Genomic DNA, 24,228 nt, shown 5'->3' on the forward strand with positions numbered 1-24,228 from the left:
GAATATCTGTGGTGTTTGCAGTATAGTTGAATGTATAGGTCACAGGCTGGTCTCGAACTCCTGGGCTCAAGTGATTTACCTGTCTGGTCTTCCCAAAGTGCTGGGATTACAGATGTGAACCACGGTGCCAGGGCACAAAGACATTTTTAAGCAAAAAATTAACTTCAACTCTTCATTTTTACTGAAGCAACACAACATTTAAAAACATTGGTGTGGAGTGCAGTGGCTCACACCTGTAATCCTAGCACTTTGGGAGGCTGAGGCAGATGGATTGCTTGAGCCCAGGAATTCAAGACCAGCCTGGGCAATGTGGTGAAACCCCGTCTCTACCAAAAATTAGCTGGGCGTGGGGGCGCATGCCCATAATCCCAGCTACTCGGGAGGCTGAGGCACGAGAATCACTTGAGCCTGGGAGGTGGAGCCTGGGCAACAGGAGTAAAACCCTGGTAAAAAAAAAAAAAAAAAAAAAAAAAAAATTAAAAAATTAAAAAAGTAAATCTATGGCCTGGCACGGTGGCTGATACCTTATAATCCCAGCACTTTGGGAGGCCAAGGTGGATGGATCACCTGAGGTCAGAAGTTTGAGACCAGCCTGGCCAACATGGTGAAACTCTGTCTCTACTAAAAATACAACAATTAGCCGGGTGTTGTGGTAGGTGCCTATAATCCCAGCTAGTTGGGAGGCTGAGGCAGGAGAATCGCATGAACCCGGGAGGCGGAGGTTGCAGTGAGCCGAGATTGTGCCACTGCACTCCAGCCTGGGTGACCAAAAAAACTACATAAAATTAAGGAAACAAATGCCCCCACTTTGAAAATCACTATAGTGTTCTGTCTCCTATAAGTTTTTCTTTATTCTGCCTTTTTAAAAACGGGTTCATAATTGACATGTTACTGTTATGCACATAAACGGTTTTCAATCACATTTTATAGTATCTGACCTCATTTTTCTTAAAGGATTTTATCCTGGAACATTACAGTGAAGATGGCTATTTATATGAAGATGAAATTGCAGATCTTATGGATCTGAGACAAGTAAGTTTTTGTGTGCAGCAGAGAGGGGAGGGTGGCTTTTCCGAGTCTTTAGGGTACCCCATGATTGCATGCTTGTGGTCTTAACAGAATTGCGGGTGGATGGAGGTGATGGTTTGGGGGTTGCTGGATCACCCATGCCACTTGCTGCGTAAGAAAACCGGAGAAGGAGGCCGGGTGCGGTGGCTCACGCCTATGTAATCCCAGCACTTCACTTTGGGAGGTTGAGGCGGGCGGATCACCTGAGGTCAGGAGTTCCAGACCAGCCTGGCCAACATGGTGAAATCTCGTCTCTACTAAAAATACCAAAATTAGCTGGGCATGGTGGTGCATGCCTGTAATTCCAGCACTTTGGGAGGCTGAAGCGGGTGGATCACCTGAGGTCAGAAGTTTGAGACCAGACTGGCCAACATGGCAAAACCCCGTTTCTACTAAAAATACAAAAACGAGCCAGGCATGATGCTACATGCCTGTCATCTCAGCTACTTGGGAGGCTGAGGCAGGAGAATCACTTGAACCCGGTAGGTGGAGGTTGCAGTGAGCCAAGATCGCACCACTGCATTCCAGCTTGGGTGACAGAACAAGATTCCGTCTCAAAAAAAAAAAAAGGAAAACCATAGAAGGGGAGAGACCTGCCTCCTGGATTCCAGGATTTCTGACTTCCTCCCAGGTTCTTTCTACCCCTCCTAGAGTTTACAGTGCCAGCAGTGAGGTCATCATACTGCAGAAATAGTTACAGGTTACCTGCTGGTGTGTGCAGGGCACCTTCCAGGAAGGTCCGTCAGCTGTGTCCTCCTCTGCCTATGCCCTCTGGGGTTCTTTTCTTTGCAGGCTTGTCGGACGCCCAGCCGGGATGAGGCCGGGGTGGAACTGCTGATGACATACTTCATCCAACTGGGCTTTGTCGAGAGTCGATTCTTCCCACCCACGCGGCAGATGGGACTCCTGTTCACCTGGTAAGTGCCTGAGGTCTGTGCTGAGGCTTCACGTGCCACGGAGCCTCAGCATCACAGACGCCCCTCTGTGGGCGCCCCTGTGCACCTCAGCCCCCTTTCCTATCTTGCATTTATCTGGGGAAGTCTAAAAATATGTCAATACATTGGTATTTATTTATGAAGGTGGTCTGTGGGGAGACTGTGGCCTCTTGCTTCTCAGAACAAGCGAGCCAAGGAGAAGAGACATTTTTCTTGCTTGTTGTATCACTGGGGAAGCACGGGGCTCTGAAGTGGAATTAGCCAGAAACAAGATTCTTGTCTCAGATTGGATAGGGGGGGCATGCATGTGTATGTGTGAGTGAGAGAGAGAGAGGGAAATAGAAAGAGAAAATCAGGTGTTGTCCAGTGAGACAAAAGCACCAACAGAAATAGATCAGGTTTCTTTTGTAACGGGGTCTAGCTATGTTGCCCAGGCTAGTCTTGAATTCCTGGGCTCAGGTGATATTTCTGCCTCAGCCTCCTGAGTAGCTGGGACTATAGGCATGAGCTACTCACTCAGCTTAGATCAGATTTAAAAAATGGAAGTGGAACACTTGATTCTTCTCCACAATTGGTATTTTCAGACAAGATCAGGCACGTCAGGGTGGTATGACCATAGACCCAATTGGTATTTTCAAAGATTAGTATAGTTTAAATACTTGGGAGGCCGGGTACAGTGGCTTACGCCTATAATACCAACACTTTGGGAGGCTGAGGCAGGCATATCACTTGAGCCCAGGAATTTGAGACCAGCCTGGGCAACATGACAAAACCCCCTATCTACAAACAGTACAAAAATTTGCTGGATATGATGGTATGCACCTGTAGTCCCAGCTACTTGTGAGGCTGAGGCGGGAGAGTCACTTGAGCCCGAGAGGAAGAGGTTGCAGTGAGCCGAGATCGCACCACCACACTCCAGCCTGGGTGATAGGAGTGAAACCCTGTTTCAAACAAGAAAAAAAAGCCTGGGCGCGGTGGTTCACACCTGTAATCCCAGCACTTTGGGAGGCTGAGGCAGGCAGATCACGAGGTCATGAGTTCGAGACCAGCCTGTCCAATATGGTGAAACTCTGCTTCTACTAAAAAATACAAAAATTAGCCAGGCATGGTTGCATATGCCTGTAGTCCCAGCTACTTGGGAGGCTGAGGCAGGAGAATCGCTTGAACCCGGGAGGCAGAGGTTGCAGTGAGCCAAGATCACGCCATTGCACTCCAGCCTGGGTGACAGAGTGAGACTCTGTCAAAAAAAAAAAAAAAAAACAACCACACCTAAAGTACTTTGGAAATGCTACACCCCTTCTCTGAGTGTCATTAGGAGTGTCAGTGAAAGGAGAACACATTCTAGAAGGTCAGGGGTGTATCAGAATCAAATCTTTCTTTTTTTTTTTTTTTTTTTGAGACGGAGTCTCGCTGTGTCGCCCAGGCTGGAGTGTAGTGGCGGGATCCTGGCTCACTGCAAGCTCCGCCTCCCGGGTTTACGCCATTCTCCTGCCTCAGCCTCCCGAGTAGCTGGGACTACAGGCGCCCGCCACCTCGCCTGGCTAGTTTTTTGTATTTTTTAGTAGAGATGGGGTTTCACCATGTTAGCCAGGATGGTCTCCATCTCCTGACCTTGTGATCCGCCCGTCTCGGCCTCCCAAAGTGCTGGGATTACAGGCTTGAGCCACCGCGCCCGGCCCAGAATCAAATCTTTCTATAGCTGATGGATGGCTACTGATGCCTTCCTCATGTAAAGCAAAGGAAAGCGGGATGACTTTGCATAACAATGCACCAGGCTGTCTGCATGGCCAAAAAGCGAAAGGTGGTTTCTCCTTAGTCATGAATTAGGGAGAAGCTGTCTGCACACCCCTTGGTTCATGAGTAAACTTTAAAACAAGTCTTAGGGCCAGGTGCGGTGGCTCATGCCTGTAATCCTAGCACTTTGGGAGGCTGAGGTGGGTGGATTACCTAAGGTCAAGAGTTTGAGACCAGCCTGACCAACATGGCGAAACCCTATCTCTACTAAAAATACAAAAATTAGCCGGGCGTGGTGGGGGGTGCCTGTAATCCCAGCTACTTAGGAGGCTGAGGCAGGAAGGAGAATTGCTTGAACCCGGGAAGCGGAAGCTGCAGTGAGCCAAGATGGTGCCGCTGCACTGTAGCCTGGGCGAAAGAGCAAAACTCTGTCTCTAAAAATATAAATAAATAAATAAATTAATTAATTAAATAAATAAATAAATAAATTAAACAAGTCCTAGACTGGGTGTGGTGGCTCACATCCGGAATTCTAGCATGCTGGGAGGCCAAGGTGGGTGGATCACTTGAGCCCAGGAGTTTGAGACCAGTCTAGGCAACACAGTGAGACCCCATCTCTCCAAAACAATTAGAGAAAATTGGCCAGGCGTGGGTGGTACATGCCTCTAGTCCCATCTACTTGGGAGGTTCAGATGAGAGAATCACCTAAGCCCAGGAGGTCAAGGCTGCAGTGAGTCATGATCATGCCACTGTACTCCAGCCTAGGCAATGGAGTGAGACTTTGAAAAAATAAAAAAGTAAAACAAATTAAAACAAATCCTGAGTTTTTAGATTTCAGAAAGAATTATGAGGGGTTAGTAATTGCCATATTTCATTTAGGAGAAGCCATATATATACACACCTTTTTTTTTTTTTTTTTTTTTTTTGAGACGGAGTCTCACTGTGTCACCCAGGCTGGAGTGTAGTGGTGTGATCTCAGCTCGCTTCAACGTCTGCCTCTCAGTATCAAGCCATCTTCCCACCTCAGCCTCCCAAGTAGCTGGGATTAAAGGCACATGCTACCACCATGTATTTTTGGTAGAGACAGGGTTTCACTATGTTGCCCAGGCTGGTCTCAAACTCCTGAGCTCAAGGCATCCATCAGCCTTGGCTTCTAAAGTGCTGGAATTACAGGTGTGAGCCACCATACCTGGCCCAAATTTTTTTTTAAAAATAGGCTTTATTATTTAGAGTGGCACATTTTTTTCCCTTACAAAGACCGGGTCTTATTGTGTTGCTCAGGCTGGTCTCCAACTCCTGGACTCAAGCTGTCTGCCCACCTCAGCCTCCCAAAGTGCTAGGATTACAGGCATGAGCCACTGTACCAGCCTGTTACTTTTGTTTTTTGAGACAGAGTCTTGCTTTGTCGCCCAGGCTGGAGTGCAGTGGCGCGGTCTTGGCTCACTGCAACTTCCGCCTCCTGGTTTCAAGTGATTGTTCTGCCTCAGCCTCCTGAGTAGCTGGGACTACAGATGTGCCCCACCATGCCTGGCTAATTTTTGTATTTTTAGTAGAGAAGGGGTTTCACCATGTTGGCCAGGCTGGTCTCAATCCCTGGCCTCATGATCTCCCTGCCTCGGCCTCCCAAAGTTCTGGGATTACAGGTGTGAGCCACTGCACCTGGCCCTTTTTTTTTTTTTTTTTTTTTTTTTTTTTTTTAATAATCGAGGAACTTACCTGGCACATGATTATCACCCAGAGTCCATAGTTTCCATTAGGGTTCATTCTTGCACTTGTGTATTCTGTGGCTTTTGGCCAACATAGAATGACAGTGATCCACCTTTGCAGTGTCATACAGAAGAGTTTCACTGCTGGAAAAATCCCCTGTGCTCTGCCTGTTCCTTCCTCCCTCCCCCTAAGTCCTGGCAACCCCGATCTTTCTTCTGTCTCCAGGGTTTTGGCTTTTCAGAACATTGGAATCATACAGTGTGCTGTGCAGTAGGTAGCAATGTTCAGGTTGGCTCTTTCACTTAGTAATGTATCCTCTGCATCTCCTCATGGCTTGCTGGTGCATTTCTCCATTTTTAGTGCTGAGTAATATTCCATTGTCTGGATGTCCCATGGTGTGTTTATCCAGTTACCCTGTCAGATATTTTTGTGTGTGGCTGTGGTGGTCAGTGTGATTAGTGCTGTCATCTTGCTTGGAAACAAAAGCCTCAGTGCATGTGCATTCTTGAATTTTATTGAAGAAATGAGTTTTGTTGTTGTTGTTGCTACCCAGGTTGGAGCACAGTGGTGCCATCTCGGCTCACTGCAACCTCCACCTCTTGTGTTCAAGCGATTCTCCCACCTCAGTCTTCTGAGTAGCTGGGATTACAGGCGCCCGCCACCATGCCTGGCTAATTTTTGTATTTTTAGTGGAGATTGGGTTTCACCATGTTGGCCAGGCAGGTCTCGAACTCCTGATCTCAGGTGATCCACTTGCCTTGGCCTCCCAAAGTGCTGGGATTACAGGTGTGAGCTACCGCGCCTGGCCAACCCAGGGGTTTGACAGCGGTTTGGGTAACATAGTAAGACCGCATCTCTACAAAAATTCAAAAAAAAAAAAAATAGGCACGTATGGTGGCATGCACCTATAATCCCAGCTATTCTTGTGAGACTGGGGTGAGAGGATCAATTGAGCCCTAAAGTTGGAGGCTACAGTAAGCTGTGATGACACCACTGCACTCCAGCCTGGGCAACAGAGTGAGATCCTGACTCTTAAAAAAAAAAGTGTTTTCCACTTGCATCCAAAAGTAACATTAACTAGGCAAGTAATGTGTATTCTCAGAATGCATTTCTTTCACATAGGTATGACTCCCTCACTGGGGTTCCGGTCAGCCAGCAGAACCTGCTGCTGGAGAAGGCCAGTGTCCTGTTCAACACTGGGGCCCTCTACACCCAGATTGGGACCCGGTGCGATCGGCAGACGCAGGCTGGGCTGGAGAGTGCCATAGACGCCTTTCAGAGAGCTGCGGGTAGGTCTCCTCCAGGGCTGACCAGACAGAGCCTTGGCCCCGCCCAGTGACACCCGGGGACCCCTTACTGAAGAGGGTCTACAGGTCATCCCCTGCAAGGGCCAGACCAGTCTCCAGCTCTGGTGTAACTTCCCATTAAGAAACTTGCTCGGTGGTTCAGACCTCAGTCTGGGATGGCTGATGTACATGGTGAATCCTGTGGCTGATGATTAATCTTTTCCAGACAAGTGGCCCCTGGGATGGCAGTGCATAACTGTTTCTTTCAACACTGTCATGAAGAGCGGAGTAACTTTCCCCAAATAGTGAAACTGTAGGCGTCTTTTTCTTGTATCAGGTGTACCTTATCAGCGTGTATTACTCTCCGTGCCTTTATTTATTTATTTATTTATTTATTTATTTATTTATTTATTTATTTGATGGAGTTTCGCTCTTGTCACCCAGGCTGGAGTGCAGTGGTGTGATCTCAGCTCACTGCAACCTCTACCTCCCGGTTTCACGTGATTCTCCTGCCTCAGCCTACTGATTTTTTTAATTAAATTTAATTTTTTTATTTAATTTTTTTTTTTTTTTTTTTTTTTTTTTTGAGATGGAGTCTCGCTGTGTCGCCCAGGCTGGAGTGCAGTGGCGCGATCTCGGCTCACTGCAAGCTCCGCCTCCCGGGTTTACGCCATTCTCCCGCCTCAGCCTCCGAGTAGCTGGGACTACAGGCGCCCGCCACCGCGCCCGGCTAGTTTTTTGTATTTTTAGTAGAGATGGGGTTTCACCGTGTAGGCCAGGATGGTCTCGATCTCCTGACCTCGTGATCCACCCGCCTCGGCCTCCCAAAGTGCTGGGATTACAGGCTTGAGCCACCGCGCCCGGCCCCTTAATTTTTTTTTAATTAAAAAAATAGGCCAGGCACAGGTGGCTCATGCCTGTAATCCCAGCACTTTAGGAGGTTGAGGTGGGTGGATTGCTGGAGCCCAGGAATTTGAGATCAGCCTGGGCAACAAGGCGAAACTCAGTATCTACAAAAAGTACAAAAATTAGCTGGGCCTCCTGAGTAGCTGGGATTACAGGCACTCACCACCATGGCTGGCTAATTTTTGTATTTTTAGTAGAGACAGGGTTTCGCCATGCTGGCCAGGCTGGTCTCGAACACCTGACCTCAGGTGATCTGCCCGCCTCAGCCTCTCAAAATGCTGGGATTACAGGTGTGAGCCACTGTGCCTGGCCCCTCCGTGCCTTTATATCACTTGCATTCTGCCAACTTCTCCAGCATGAAGTGGGTGTTCTCAACCCTTTGTCAAGTGATGTATTCAAAGGATGTCTCATAGCTCAGTTCCCTTCTTCTGGGAACTGTCTTTTGTTATTTTATTTTATTTATTTATTTATTTTTGAGACAGAGTCTTGCTCTTGTCACCCAGGCTGGAGTGCAGTGCACAATCTCTGCTCACTCCAACTTCTGCCTACTGGGTTCAAGTGATTCTTCTACCTCAGCCTCCCAAGTAGCTGGGATTACAAGCGCCTGCCACCATGCCTGGCTAATTTTTGTAGTTTTAGTAGAGATGAGGTTTTGCCATGTTGGCCAGGGTGGTCTCAAACTCCTCACCTCAGGTAATCTTAGTGTGAGAACGAGGTGCGGGGTCAAGGAGAAAAGCAGCCTAGTGCTTACACCTATAGAGGACCAGGGTCACCAGACCCAGTGCTGTGAGTGAGGCTGGCGCAGCTCACACATGCCTGCGGGTTCTGCCTTGCTGCCCCATAGCAGGGCCTGTATCTGGGTCAGACTACGCGTGGGGATGGATGCAAGAGCAGGGCACAGTGTAGACTGCAGTGTGGTCCCCAGGCTAGCTCTATAGTGTGTTGCCTTCTGGGCTGATCATGGACTTTCTGCTTTGGGGTGTGATCCCTATCCATCTGTATGGATCATTGTTTGATATCACTTTGCCCTGCAAGCTCGTGAAGAACCATAGCTTTGCCACTTTGACTCATTGTGAAATTTCTGATGTTACAATGGTTGGTCCTACCAACCTGGGCCACACAGGAAGACCCTGTCTCTACAAAATATTTAAAAATTAGCCAGGCATGGTGGTGTCCATTCATAGTTCCGTCTACTCCAGAGGCTAAGATGGGAGGATCACTTAAGCCCAGGAGTTTGAGGTTGCAGTGAGCTATGATTGCATCACTGCACTCTAGCCTGGGTGACAGAGTAAGACTCCGTCCCTAAAAAGAATTTTTTTTTTTTTAATTAAAAATATAGGCTGGGCACGGTGGGTCATGCCTGTAGTCCCAGCACTTTAGGAAGCTGAGGTGGGTGGATTGCTGGAGTCCAGGAATTTGAGATCAACCTGGGCAACGAGGCGAAACTCAGTATCTACAAAAAGTACAAAAATTAGCTGGGCCTGGTGGTGCATGCCTGTAGTCTCAGCTACTTGGGAGGCTGAGATGGAAGGATCAGCCGAGGTTGTGATAAGCCAAGATCACGCCATTGCACTCCAGCCTGGGCGACAGAGCAAGACCCTGTCTCAAAAAATAATTAATTAATTAAAAAAATAAAAGATTGGTCTTTTGGGATGAAGCGATATGCTAAGATTCCAAATACGAGTTGATTTCTTTTGCTGTAAATCTTTTTTCTGGACTCATCTTTCTGAGGAATCTTGGGCAGGCACGCTGTGTCCTGTCTCTGAGATTACAGCAATGGAGACAAACTATAGACAAAATGAAGCAAGCGGGAGAACGGTGGGGAGTGTGAGGGAACCCCCAGGGAGCTCACAGCTCAAAACAGCAGGTGCCATCCCTCTGCAGGGTGGTTTTTTTTTTTTTTGCTCAGCAACAAAACCAGAGGAATCAGTTGGATGGGACTCATATCAGAGGTTCTATTTCACTTCCAGATTGATTGTCAATTAGTGCTTTGGACAGTTAATTTACTAAACTATGGAGAAGTCAGTGGAGGGCTGCAGCATGAAAATTTCCATTGGAGCAGAGGGATTGAGTTTTTTTTGTTTTTGTTTTTGTTTTTGAGGCAGAATCTCACTCTGTCACCCAGGCTGGAGTACAGTGGTGAGATCTTGGCTCACTGCAACCTCTGCCTCTCGGGCTCGAGCGATTCTCCTACCTCAGCCTCCTGAGTAGCTGGGATTATAGGTGTGTACCATCGTGGCTGGCTAATTTTTATGATTTTAGTAGAGACAGGGTTTTGCCACGTTGGCCAGGCTGGTCTCGAACTCCTGACCTCAGGTGATCCGCCCGCCTCGGCCTCCCAAAATGCTGGGATTACAGGCATAAACCGCCGCGCCTGGCCAGAATAGATCTTCTTGAGGTCCAGGGGAAAAGCCCTGGACTGCTGAATGACTCAGATCTTATGTGTGAGCCTGGCCCCCTGTGAGCCCCTCAGTCCTTCTGCCTGCTCTCTGCTTTCACCTCCATGACTGTTGTGATGGAATTTTGTCCCAGGTGACACGAGTTGTGGGGAGCAGGCTGGTTTCTTTACTCAATAGAGATGCAAGTGTTTTGGAAGATAATCCAGTTTTTTAAAAATTGGGTTAAAAGGCTGGATGGGGTGGCTAACGCCTGTTATCCCAGCACTTTGGGTGGCTGAAGCAGGCAGATCACCTGAGGTCAGGAGTTCAAGACCAACCTGGCCAACATGGTGAAACGCTGTCTGTACTAAAAATACAAAAATTAGCCAGGTGTGGTGTTGGGCACCTGTAATCCCCGCTACTTGGGTGGCTGAGGCAGAAGGATCGCTTGAACCTGGGAGGTGGAGGTTGCAGTGAGTCAAAATCATGCCATTGCACTCCAGCCTGGGCATTAGAGTGAGACTACGTCTCAAATAAATAAATAAATAAATAATAAATAAATTGTGTTAAAATATACATATATAACTTAAAATGTACTTTTTTTTTTTTTTTTTTTTTTTTGAGACGGAGTCTTGCTGTGTCCCCCAGGCTGGAGTGCAGTGGCCAGATCTCAGCTCACTGCAAGCTCCGCCTCCTGGGTTTATGCCATTCTCCTGCCTCAGCCTCCCAAAAATGTACTATTTTAACCAGTTTTTTTAATTATAGTAACATAACTTAGAACATAAAATTATCATTTTAATGATTATCTTACATTTTTAAAATTTAAAAATTATCCTGCCAACCAGAAGCACATTTTAACCATTTTTAAGTGTGCAGTTCAATGGCATTAAGTGCATTTGTACATTCATAGTGTTGTGCAGCCATTACCACTAACCATCTCCAGAAGTTAAAAAAATTTTTTGTTGGTTAGGCAAGGTGGCTCACACCTGTAATCCCAGCACTTTGGGAGGCTGAGTCAGGAGGATCACTTGAATCCAGGAGTTGGAGACCAGCCTGGGCAATGTAGGGAGACCCCATCTGTACAAAAAATTTTTAAATTAGCTGGATGTGGGATGGTACATGGCTGTAGTCCCAGCTCTTCAGGAGACTGAGGTGGGAGGACCACTTGAGCCCAGGAGTTTGAGGCTGCAGTGAGCTGTGATCATGCCACTGCACTCCAGTCTGGGCAACAGAGTGTGACCTTGTCTCAAAAATAAATAAAATAAATACATTTTTGTTTTTTTTGAGATGGCGCCTCACTCTGTTGCTCAGGCTGGAGTGCAATGGATTGATTGATCTCAGCTCACTGCAACCTCCGCCTCCTGGGTACAAGTGATTCTCTTGCCTCAGCCTCCCGAGTAGCTGGGACTACAGGCGCCCACCACCATGCCCAGCTAATTTTTATATTTTTAATAGAGACAAGGTTTTACCATGTTGGCCAGGATGGTCTCGATCTCTTGACCTCGTGATCCGCCCGCCTCATCCTCCCAAAATGCTGGGATTACAGTTGCGAGCCACCGCGCCTGGCCAAATAAATACATTTTTAAAAAATATATATATTTTAAGAGACGGAGGTCTCAGTATGTTGCTCAGGCTGGTCTTGAACTCTTAACGTCAAGCAACCCTCCCACCTCAGCCTCCCTTGTAGCTGGGATTACAGGCGGCAGCGCCTGCGCCCAGCTCTCTCCGGAACTTTTTCATCATCCAAAGTGAAGCTCTGTACTCAGTTAAGCAATAACTTCCCATTGCCCCCTTTCCCAACCCCAGCTAACCTCTATTCTCCTTTCTGTTTCTGTGAATTTGACTATTCCGGGTACCTTATCTAAATGGAATCCTACAATATTGGTCCTTTTCTGACTGGCTCGTTTCACTTAGCATAATGTCCTTATTTACACTGTAGCATGTGTCAGAATTTCATTCCTTTTTAAGGCTGAAAAATAATTCCATTGTATGGATAGGCCACATTGTGTTTAATCATTCATCCACTCGTGGACGTCTGGGTGGTTTCCACTTTTCAGCTCTTGGGAATAATGTTGCTATTAACACGGGTGTTCAAGTGTCATTAAAGCTCCCACTTTCAATTGTTTGGGGATATATGTAGGCGTAGAATTGCTGGACCATATAATTAAGAATCAGATTTTTTAATATGTTGTAGGACACTGGTTCTTTATTTCCTTTTTTTTTTTTTTTTTTTTGGAGACGGAGTCTTGCTCTGTCACCCAGGCTGGAGTGCAGTGGTGAGATCTCAGCTCACTGCAACCTCTGCCTCCTGGGCTCAAGCGATCCTCCTGCCTCAGCCTCCAGAGGAGCTGAGACTATAGGTGCACGCCACCATGCCCAGCTAATTTTTGCATTTTTTGTTTGTTTGTTTGTTTGTTTGTTTGTTTTGAGACGGAGTCTCGCTCTGCCGCCCAGGCTGGAGTGCTGTGGCCAGATCTCAGCTCACTGCAAGCTCCGCCTCCCGGGTTCACAGCCATTCTCCTGCCTCAGCCTCCTGAGTAGCTGGGACTACAGGCGCCCGCCACTTCGCCCGGCTAATTTTTTTGTATTTTTTAGTAGAGACAGGGTTTCACCGTGTTAGCCAGGATGGTCTCGATCTCCTGACCTCGTGATCCGCCCGTCTCGGCCTCCCAAAGTGCTGGGATTACAGGCTTGAGCCACCACGCCCGGCCAATTTTTGCATTTTTTATAGAGACAGGGTTTCACCATGTTGGCCACACTAGTCTTAAATTCCTGACACAAGTGATCTGCTCGCTTCAGCCTCCCAAAGCGTTGGGATTACGGGCATGAGCCACCGCACCTGGCCTCCTATCTTTCTCTACAGCAACGTGATGAAGTAAATATGAACCCGAACTAATGGGCAAAACATTTTCCACTTTTAGGGGTTTTAAACTACCTGAAAGAGACATTTACCCATACTCCAAGTTACGACATGAGCCCTGCCATGCTCAGCGTGCTCGTCAAAATGATGCTTGCCCAAGCCCAAGAAAGCGTGTTTGAGAAAATCAGCCTTCCCGGGATCCGAAATGAATTCTTCATGCTGGTGAAGGTGGCTCAGGAGGCTGCCAAGGTAAGACTCCCTGGTTCCTGTGACTTTCGGGAGTGGGCAGGAGATGCTGGCACAGGAGCACTGGAAGTAGCAGGGCCTTCCCACGGGAGCTTGCCTGTGACCTGGGCGTTGTGCCAGCTCCGGCCAGTACTGCTGGCTTGAGTTTTCTTGGCCAGTGTTGGTGTTTCAGATACGGATCACTGATTCCATCTGCAGCTTAACCTAAAAACCAGCATAATGACAGCAGCCTGATCCCTCTGTTAACTGTGACAATGACAGAACGAGGGGTTCCTTGGAGTTGCTCCCAGATTCTGGAGCAGCCCCTGGCAGGGGCTAGTTGCATGGGAAGAAGAAAGAGCTCTTTCTCTGCAAATGGGTTCATGAGGGCCCTTGTGCCAGGCTTCCCCTTCCCAGTGCCCCTTCTCTTTCAGGTGGGAGAGGTCTACCAGCAGCTGCACGCAGCCATGAGCCAGGTGCCAGTGAAAGAGAACATCCCCTACTCCTGGGCCAGCTTGGCTTGCGTGAAGGGCCACCACTATGCAGCCCTGGCCCACTACTTCACTGCCATCCTCCTCATCGACCACCAGGGTAAGGCCTGGGGCGTTTGGGGGTTTGGCCAGGGCTGTGGTCCAGCTGCCCCAGGGGTGATTCTGAGCTGAGTGAGAGCTAACTGCCTTCCCTGGAGATGCTCCTAGGCTGAAGGCAGAGGATGGGAATGACCCATGACTGAGGCAGCTGCCACACAGGCCATGCTGGGGTTAGGGGTTATAAGCTCCTTCGGAGGGAGGAAGAGGAAGCACCTTTAATTCGGCCTGGGTGCAAGAGGATGAATTTTCACCTGGAATTTAGAATCTAACGGAATGCCAAAAATGCTGGCATCAACATAAGTAACATTTTAAGGTAATATTTTAAAAGAATCAAAATTAATGCAGGCTGGGTGCAGTGACTCATGCCTGTAATCCCAGCACTCTGGGAAGCCAAGGCAGGCAGATCATTTGAGGTCAGGAGTTCGAGACCAGCCTGGCCAACATGGTGAAACCCCGTCTCTATTAAAAGTACAAGAATTAGCTGGGCATGGCGCGTGCCTCTAATCCTAGCTACTCAGGTGACTAAGGCAAGAGAATGGCTTGAGCTGGGGAGGTAGGGGTTGCAGTGAGCCGAGACTGCGCCACACTCCAGCCTGGGCGAGAGGGCAAGACTCCATCTCAAAAACAATAATAATAGGCCGGGCGCGGTGGCTCAAGCCTGTAATCCCAGCACTTTGGGAGGCTGAGACAGGCGGATCACGAGGTCAGGAGATCGAGACCATCCTGACTAACACGGTGAAACCCTGTCTCTACTAAAAAATACAAAAAACTAGCCAGGAGAGGTGGCGGGCACCTGTAGTCCCAGCTACTCGGGAGGCTGAGGCAGGAGAATGGCGTGAACCTGGGAGGCGGAGCTTGCAGTGAGCTGAGATCCGGCCACTGCACTCCAGCCCGGGCGACAGAGCGAGACTCCGTCTCAAAACAAAACAAACAAACAAACAAACAAACAATAATAATAAAATAAAAATCAATGCAAAAAAAGTGTGATGATCGGAATTTTAATTTATTTTAATTTTATTTTATTTTATTTTATTTATTTTTAGAGATGGGGCTGGAGTGCAGCAGTATGATCATGGCTCACTGCCTTCTTGAACTCCTGGGCTCAAGTGATCCTCCCACTTCAGCCTCCTGAGTAGCTGGGACTACAGGCACATGCCACTACACCAGTTAATTAAAAAAAGAAATTTTTTTTTGGTAGAGATGGAGTCTCACTATGTTGCCTAGGTTGGTTTCAAACTCCTGGCCTCAAGCAATTGTCCTGCCTTGGCCTCCCCAAAGTATTGGGATTACAGGCATGAGCCACGGTGCCTGGCCAGGGATTTTTGATGTAATGAATACTAATCCAGGCAGCCTCCTGAGGATTAAAAAGACAGCCTCTGGAGCCAGACTTCCTGGGTTCATATCTCAGCTCTGCCATGAATGAGCTGTATGACCTTTGGCAAGTTACTTAACTGTCTTCTACCTCGATTTTCTCATCTGTAAAATGGGTATATGGAGAGAACCTACCTCACAGGCTGTCATGAAAATGAAGGGCCTGTGTGCAAAGCTCAATAATGCTTTGTATACTGTAGGTTCTCTGAAAGTGTGAGCTGCCACTCCTAGTACTATGTAGTCTATTAGGCGAGATAAGATGTGGAAACAAATAGAAATACCATATAGTGCTTCGGTGATTGCTACAGAAACACAAATGCGGCAGCAGGTGGACTCCGTGGTGCAGTCATGGATGGCTTCTCAGAGGTGGTGACATTTGAGTTCAACTTTTCCATCTGCACAGGAGGGAAGGGTCAGCCTAGAGGGAGGAAAGTGAGCACAGGAACAGAGGCTGAGGGTGCTGGGGAAGTGGAGAGTGGTTTTGTGAGGTTTGAGAGCAGGATGCGCACCAGGGAGGGTACGGTTGAAGCAGGAAGGGGCTCTGCTGCTGGTGTGCAGGCCTGCAGAGGGGTGCAGGCCAGGCATGGCAGGGTCTGGGCTACACTAGGAGGTTCTGTGTGGTGGGTGAGTCGGAGGAGGTAGTGTGTTGGGGCTCAGGGTCAAATTATGAACATCGCTGGGCATGGTGGCTCACGCCTATAATCCCAGCACTTTGGGAGGCCGAGACGGGTGGATCATGAGGTCAGGAGTTCGAGACTAGCCTGGCCAAGATGCTGAAACCTCGTTTCTACTAAAAATACAAAATTTAGCCAGGCTTGGAGGCACGCACCTGTAATCCCAGCTACTCGGGAGGTTGAGACAGAATTGCTTGAACCCAGGAGGTGGAGATTGCAGTGAGCCGAGGTCACATCTCTGTACCCCAGCCTGGGTGACAGAGCAAGACTCCATCTCAAAAAATAAAAAATTATAACGTTATGAACCTCTGGAGTCTGGCTGGTCCCAATGAGCAAGAGCTTTGGGGTAGCCGGGCATGGTGGCTCACACATTTGATCCCAGCACTTTGGGAGGCTGAAGCAGGAGGATCGCTTGAACCCAGGGGTTTGAGACCAGCCTGGGCAACACAGCAAGTTTACAAACCTTTACAAAAAATTTTAAAAATTAGCCTGGCATGTAGTGGTGCATGTCTGTAGTCCTAGCTACTCAGGAAGCTGAGGTGGGAGGATCACTTGAGCCCAGGAGTTCAAGGCTGCAGTGAACTATGATTGCGCCATTGCACTCTGGCCTGGGTGACGGAGTGAGACCACACGCCACCCTGAGTGACAGAGTGAGACTGTCTCAAAGGAAGAAAAGGCTGGAGGGCCAGACTGCCTGGGGTGTGGCCAGGGGCAGAAAGGAGACCCATGATCCCAAATGCCTTGTGAAACTGCAGAAGAAAGGAAGCAGGAGATGTGGTGGAAAGAGAAATCTCTATGTGGGTTTGGGGCCAGGTCCATGAGAGGGGATTTAACCTGTGGTTCTCTTTGCAGTGAAGCCAGGCACGGATCTGGACCACCAGGAGAAGTGCCTGTCCCAGCTCTACGACTACATGCCAGAGGGGCTGACACCCTTGGCCACACTGAAGAACGATCAGCAGCGCCGACAGCTGGGTGCGTGTCCCCCTGCATCCAGACCTGGGCCCCACTCAGTGCCCAGCTGGCCCTGCTCACAGACAGCCACGGAGAGGTCCTGAAGAGGGCCCGGGAGAGGGCGGTGTTCCGAGTCACTGTGGCCACTTCGGGTTCAGAAGTCATGAGGCGCAGTCCCGAGCCTCAGAGGGCTTCCCAGGCTGTGTTCTCACAGGTTCCATAGCACCCAGGCCTCCCACTGTGGAGCCAGGACTTTAACCATCTCCCTTGGGGCCCACGGGGTGGCCTGCACCATGCTAATGGGGAAGGAGACATTTGTTGATTTCCTTATGCATGGCTTAATTACCAAGAATACCTAATGACTGGTAATGAAGTGTCCTGGTTTGGTCTCTGCCGTGTCTCAGTGTGAATATCTCTTCCCATGTGCAGACCTCACCTTCACCACCCTAACCTGCCCCACCACGCACCACTCATACACACATATGCGGCTTCCCCGTCTCAGTGATGGCAACTCCCACCCCTCTAGGTGCTCAGGCCAGAAACCTTGGACTTACTCTCCACTCTTCTTTTTCCTCCCCTTTCCCCTCCCCTCCCCTCCCCTTCTGTCACCTCCTCTCTCCTCCTCCCTCCTTTCCCCTTCTCTCCCCTCCCCTCCCCTCCCCTTTTCTCCCTTCCCTTCTTCTCTCCTCCCTCCTTTCCCCTTCTCTTCCCTCCCCTCCTCCCTGTCCTCCCCTCCCTTCCCCTTTTCCCTTCCCCTCCTCTCCCCTCCCCTCCTCTCCCATCCTCCCCTCCTTCCCTACCCACCCCCTCCCTCTCCTCCCTCCTCCCTCTCCTCACCTCCCTTCCCCTTTTCCCTCCCCTCCTCTCCCCTCCCCTCCTCTCCTCTCCTCCCTTCCTCCCTCTCCTCCCTTCCTTCCCTCTTCTCCCCTCCCCTCCTCCTTCTCCTCACCTCCCTTCCCTTTTCCCCTCCCTTCCCATCCTCCCCTCCTCTCCTCTCCTCCCCTCTCCACTCCCCTTCCCACCTGTCTCCTCCCCTCACCTCCCCTTCCCTCCCCTTCCCTCCCCTTTCTCCTCCCCTCCCCTCTCCTCTCATCCTTCCTCTCTTCCCCTCACCCTTCCCCTCTCCCCTTCTCCCCTCCCCTCCCCTCTCCTTTCCTTGTTCCTTGTTGCTTTCCTTTTCTTCCCTTTCCTTTCTCTCCTTCATTCTTTCCTTCTTTCCTTTCTCTCTCTCTCCTCCCTATCTATGCTTCCTCCCTCCTTTCCTCTTTCCTTTTCTTTCATTTGCTTTGACAGCCTCTTGCTGTCCCCCAGGCTGCAGTGCAGTGATGCAATCACAGCTCAGTGCAGCCTTGAACTCCTGGCTTCAAGTGATCCTCCTGAGTAGCTGGGACTACAGGCATGCACCACCACGCCCGGCTAATATTGTAAAAAGGTTTTTGTAGAGACGTGGTCTGGCTATGTTGCCCAGGCTGTTTTTGAACTCCTGGCCTCCAGCGATCCTGCTGCCTCTGTCTCCCAAAGTGCTGGTTTTACAGGCACGAGCCACCACACCTAACCTCTTGTCTTACTTTCTCACCCTACATTTGATTAGCAAATCCCTTTGGCTGTACCTAGAAAACGCATCTCAAATCTGGCCACTTTAACCCTGCTGCCCTGGTGGAAGCTACATGTGTACAGTGCTTATGTAACAAACATTCACTCACTGAAACCCCACACAACACTATGAGGTGGGTCTCGTGGCATCTCCGTTTTACAGCTGAGGAAACAGAGACCCAGAGAGGTCACGTGGCTTGCCCTGCTCATAGCTGGTTTTCCTGGCGCCCCGTCAGAGTCTGGTCACACAGATCGTATCACATCAGCCCTCTGCTCACACCCTAATGGGCTCCCACCTCACGCAGAACAGGAGTGAGAGCTCTCATCTCACACGCGTGAGGTCCGCCATGATCTGGTCCTCCTCCTTCCCTGCACTCATTCTCTCCCCTTCTCCCGCCCTCCCTGCCTCCAGGCACACCCTAGCTCCTCCTTGCCCTTGAACACCTGCGTGTGCCCCTGCCCCAGGGCCCTCGCACCTGCTGCTCCTTCACATCCATCAGGGTTCTGCTCAAAAAGGACCATATCACAAAGGCTTCCTTGGCCAGGTGTGGTGGCTCACGTGAGGCCTGCAATCCCAGCCCTTTGGGAGGCCAAGGTGGGAGGACAGCTTGAAGTCAGGAGTTTGAGACCAGCCTGGGCAACATGGAGAAACCCAGTCTCTACCAAAAATACAAAAACGTAGCCAGATGTGATGGCACATGCCTCTAGTCCCAGCTACTCGGGAGGCTGAGGTGGGAGAATCGCTCAAACCTGGGAGGCGGAGGTTGCAGTGAGCCAAGATCGTGCCACTGCACTCCAGTCTGGGTGACAGAGCGAGACTCCGTCTTAAGAAAAAAAAAAAAGCCTTCCTCGGTCACCCGTCATAGGACAACCCCATTCCCAGTCTTCTCTCACCATCTCCGCTTACCCTGCTTTATTTTTCTCCATAACCTTATCACCACCCATCCATTACATATTTCTTGGCTTGTTAGTTACCTGTCTTCAGCCCTTACATATAAACTCCATGAATGTGGGGGCAGTTTGGTTAGTCATTGCTTTATCTCTAGTGCCCAGCACATTTGGTAAATATTTGTTGAACATCTTATGGACACAAGTGAGCTTATTACATATGCATTTAAGGGAGGCTTGGGCTGGGTGCAGTGACTCACGCCTGTCATCCCAGCACTCTGGGAGGCCAAGGCAGGCGGATTGCCTGAGGCCAGGAGTTTGAGACCAGCCTGGGCAACACAGCAATGATAATGAAATAATAATAATGAAAACATTATCCAAGTGTGGTGGTGCATGCCTGTGGCCCCAGCTACTCACGAGTCGGAAGCGGGAGGTTCAGTTGAGCCCAGGAGTTTGAGGCTGCAGTAAGCCATGATTGCACCACTGTACTCCAGTGTGCGAAACAAAGCGAGACCCTGTCTCTAAATATAAAATATAAAAATGAAATAAAATACTATTTTAATAAAAGGCTTGTTGTAACCAAGTGAGTAATAGAGAAATGCCACACTTTGAGACTAATTCAGGAGTCCTTTATTAGCCGGCGACCAATAGATGGCTAATGCTCGAAATTCTCTTGGCCCCGGAGAAGGGGCTAGCTTTTCTTTTATACTAAGGTCTAAATAGGGGACGGGGGTTTAACTGAAGCAATTTTACAGAAGCAGAATAGGCAAAAAAGTTAAAAAATTAATTGGTTGGCGTGAACCCGGGGGGCGGAGCTTGCAGTGAGCCGAGATCACGCCACTGCACTCCGCCACTGACTCCGTCTCAAAAAAAAAAAAAATTAATTGGTTATAGAAGCAGTTACAAAAAATAAACAGTTCCAGGTGCAGAGGCTTAAACTATCACTAAGAGATAAATGCAGGGGCTTTAAGTACCTTCCACTGAGCACATCCCTAGGAGCTGCTGGTACAGCCTGCCTCAGTATCTTATCAGCAGTTTGCATTCCTGGATGTGCTTGGAGTCAGCCTTGCACTAGTTATTCCCTTAAGGGGGATAAAGGGGCTGCAAGTGAAGAAACTAAAAGGGAGTCTGTCCGGCTCTCTCTGCTAGGAGAGAGGCACTCAGGCACTCAGGTTAAAACAAGGTAGGGTATCAGAGGCTCTAGCTATCCAGGCAGATCCTTTAGAAAAGAGAACGTCCAACCTCTTGGGCTGCCCCTTGGGCCCTTATGCTCTGCTTGGTGGATCTGCAAGTCACGTGGGTGCTGGCTTCCGTCTTCAGGGAAGTCCCACCTGCGCAGAGCCATGACTCATCACGAGGAGTCGGTGAGGGAGGCCAGCCTGTGCAAGAAGCTGCGGAGCATTGAGGTGCTACAGAAGGTGCTGTGTGCGGCACAGGAACGCTCCCGGCTCACGTACGCCCAGCACCAGGAGGACGATGACCTGCTGAACCTGATCGACGCCCCCAGTGTTGTTGGTGAGTAACCTAGACTGTGTGCCTTCTGCGGGGGTGCCTGTGCCGTGGAAAGAGCACGCCTGGCCTGTGGGGGTTGAGCAAGCCCTTGCTGTGTGCTTGGCACTGGGAGGGCAGCACCGGGCAGGGACCGAGGTGCTGCTTTTGCCCTGGAGTTCTCTTTTCTTTTTGAGACGGAGTCTCATTCTGTTGCCCAGGCTGGACTGCAGTGGCGTGATCTCGGCTCACTGTAACCTCTGCTTCCCGGGTTCGAGTGATTCTTCTGCCTCAGCCTCCTGAGTAGCTGGGATTACAAGCGCCCACCACCACACCCAGCTAATTTTTGTATTTTTAGTAGAGATGGGGTTTCACCATGTTGGCCAGGCTGGTCTCGAACTCCTGACCTCAAGTGATCTGCCTGTCTTGGCCTCCCAAAGTGCTGGGATTACCAGGGTAAGCCACCACACCTGGCCTAGATACACTTTTTATGCTGTTGTTCTCATGTAGAATCGGTCTGCCCTGGGATCCTTTGTTAGAAATTGACCAGCCTTATGTTAAGGGTAGTCTGAGCCTGCTGTGAAAGATGCTGGTGGGGGTATGTAGCTGTCTATGGTCATTATTTGCCAAACCTCCTTTTCACTGGGAAATCTTCATACCACGTTAATAATGAAAAGGTCAAGCACAGTGGCTCAAACCTGTAATCGCAGTACTTTTGGAGGCTGAGGCAGGAGGATTACTTGAGCTCAGGAGTTTGAGACCAGCCTGGGCAAGGTAGTGAGAACCCATCTCTACAAAAAGTTAAAAAAAAAAAATCATCAGGTGTGGTGGTGCATACCTATAGTTCCAGCTACTGGGGAGGCTAAGGCAGGAGAATCATTTAAGTCCAGGAGGTCAAGCTGCAAGAGAGCTGTAATCGCACCACTGCACTCCAGCTTGGGCAACAGAGCGATACCCTGTCTCAAAATAGTAATAATGATGAAAACAGAAAGCACAGTATCCCAGGACTGTGTACAGTGAGGCATGGAACTTCCATAACAACACTTGAAACATAGATGACTTCTCAATAGGTTTTTTGTTTGTTTGTTTGTTTTTGAGAGGTCGTTTCGCTCTTGTCACCCAGGCTGGAGTGCAATGGCGTGATCTCAGCTCACTGCAACCTCTGCCTCCCTGGTTCAAGCCTCAGCCTCCCAAGTAGCTGAGACTATAGGCGCGTGCCACCATACCTGGCTAATTTTTTGTATTTTTAGTAGAGATGGGGTTTCATCATGTTGGCCAGGCTGGTCTTGAACTCTTGACCTTAGATGATCCTCCCACCTCAGCCTCCCAAGGTGCTGGGATTACAAGCGTGAGCCACTGTGCCCGGCATCCTCAGTAGAGTTTTATGAGTGCCAGAGAAGCCCACTAAGCCCCTTACGTATCAGGAAACCCCATCAGTGGGGAATGTGTCTGGTTATCACTCCCTGGTCCCAGCTCAGGAATGAGTTATACCTCCTGTGGCTCACAGGAGGTACCTAAATGGAAGATAGAGTTCACCCTAGGTCGGGGGTTGAGCTGTGTTCCATCTTCTCGTACTACTTGTCTAAACCGAGGGGAAGGATGCGTGACTAAGAGAAAGTTCTGTACCGTCTCCTTCCCAAGGATCACTTTCTATTCTTTTCTTTTTTTTCCGGAGTCTTCCTCTGTCACTCAGGCTGCAGTGCAGTGGCGTGAACTCACTGCAACCTCTGCCTCCTGGGTTCAAGCGATTCTCCTGCCTCAGCCTCCCAAGTAACTCGGATTACGGTCACCTGCCACCATACCTGGCTAATTCTTGTATTGTTAATAGAGATGGGGTTTCACCATGCTGGCCAGGCTAGTCTTGAACTTCTGGCCTCAAGTGATCCACCTGCCTCGGCCTCCCAAAGTGCTGGGATTACAGGCGTGAGCCACAACACCGGGCTATAAGGATCACTTTCAATTACAGAAACATTTATCCTCCCATTTCTAATGCTCTTTTCTAGCTAAAACTGAGCAAGAGGTTGACATCATATTGCCCCAGTTCTCCAAGCTGACAGTCACAGACTTCTTCCAGAAGCTGGTATGTTGAATGCTCTCTACATGAATGACCTAAGGGGACAGCTCTTCACTTTGGCGAGTATGGTGTCTTAGTCCATGTGGGCTGCTATAACAAAATGCCTCCAATTAGGTGGCTTATGAGTAGCAGAAATATATTTCTCAGTTCTGGAGGCTGGGAAGTCCAAGACCAAGGTGTGGGTAGATTCGGTATCTGCTGAAGGCCCGAAGGCCCATGTTCTGGTTTATAGGTGGGGCCTTCTACCTGTGTCCTCATGGCAGAAAAGGTGATGAGCTCCCTTGGGCCTGTTTTAAAAGCATGTATTCCATTCTTGAAGGTTCCGCCCCAAGACTGAATCACCTCTTGAGAGGCCCCACTTCCTAATAATTACACTGATGATTAGGTTTTAATACACAAACTTTGGGAGGGTACAGACATTCAGACTATAGCATATTTTCTTTTATTCATTTATTTTTATTTATTTGTTTTTTGAGACAGAGTTTCACTCTGTCGCCCAGGCTGGGGTGCAGTGGTGCAATCTTGGCTCACTGTAGCCTCCGCCTCACAGGTTCGAGCGATTCTCCAGCTTCAGCCTCCCAAGTGGCTGGGATTACAGGCCGGTGCCACTACACTCAGCTAATTTTGTATTTTTAGTAGATATGGGGTTTCACCGTGTTTGGCCAGGCTGGTCTTGACTTCCTGGGTTCCAGTGATCCGCTCACCTTGGCCTCCCAAAGTGCTGGGATTATAGGCCTGAGCCACTGTGCCCAGCCCCATAGCATATTTTAAAAGTAGTTTTTAGGTATTGTCTATTAAAAATTTTTTTATATCTTTTAATTTTTTTAGAGACATGGTTTCACTCTGTCACCCAGGCTGGAGTACAATGGCATGATCATAGCTCACTGCAGCCCTTGACCTTCTGGGCTCGAGCGATCCTCTTGCCTTAGCCACCCTAGTAGATAGGACTACAGGCGCACACTGCCACGTCCAGCTAATTTTTATTTCTTGTAGAGATGTCTTGCTATGTTGCCTAGGCTGGTCTCAAACTCCTGGGCTCAAACATTCCTCTTGCCTAGGCCTCAGAGTGCTGCAATTACAGGTATGAGCCACTGTGCCCAGGCCTGAGATTTGTTTTTTCCTTTTTTTTTTTTTTGAGACAGAGTCTTGATCTGTCGCCCAGGCTGGAGTGCAGTGGCCGGATCTCAGCTCACTGCAAGCTCCGCCTCCCGGGTTTACGCCATTCTCCTGCCTCAGCCTCCCGAGTAGCTGGGACTATAGGCGCCCGCCACCTCGCCCAGCTAGTTTTTTGTACTTTTTAGTAGAGACGGGGTTTCATCGTGTTAACCAGGATGGTCTCGATCTCCTGACCTCGTGATCCGCCCGTCTCAGCCTCCCAAAGTGCTGGGATTACAGGCTTGAGCCACCACTCCCAGCCTTCCTTTTTTTTTTTTTTTTTTTTTTTTTTAAGACAGGGTCTAACTCTGTTTTCACCCAGGCTGGAGTGCAGTGGCACAATCA

At 49.2% G+C, this 24,228-nt stretch overlaps 1 protein-coding gene across 1 annotated transcript in view; it reads left to right on the plus strand.

Moving 5' to 3' along the window:
• RHPN2 (rhophilin Rho GTPase binding protein 2) overlaps positions 1-24,228 on the plus strand; it is an 88,186-nt gene that overhangs the window by 53,131 nt on the left and 10,827 nt on the right. Inside the window, exons 5-12 of the mRNA XM_010367003.1 lie at positions 955-1,032; positions 1,861-1,985; positions 6,567-6,733; positions 12,936-13,123; positions 13,534-13,690; positions 16,587-16,706; positions 20,487-20,681; positions 22,658-22,734. Coding sequence (XP_010365305.1) covers positions 955-1,032; positions 1,861-1,985; positions 6,567-6,733; positions 12,936-13,123; positions 13,534-13,690; positions 16,587-16,706; positions 20,487-20,681; positions 22,658-22,734 — 1,107 coding nt within the window. The remainder of the gene's footprint in view (positions 1-954; positions 1,033-1,860; positions 1,986-6,566; positions 6,734-12,935; positions 13,124-13,533; positions 13,691-16,586; positions 16,707-20,486; positions 20,682-22,657; positions 22,735-24,228) is intronic.

This window comes from Rhinopithecus roxellana, chromosome 12 (assembly GCF_007565055.1).
Source record: "Rhinopithecus roxellana isolate Shanxi Qingling chromosome 12, ASM756505v1, whole genome shotgun sequence".
Taxonomy (NCBI): domain Eukaryota; kingdom Metazoa; phylum Chordata; class Mammalia; order Primates; family Cercopithecidae; genus Rhinopithecus; species Rhinopithecus roxellana.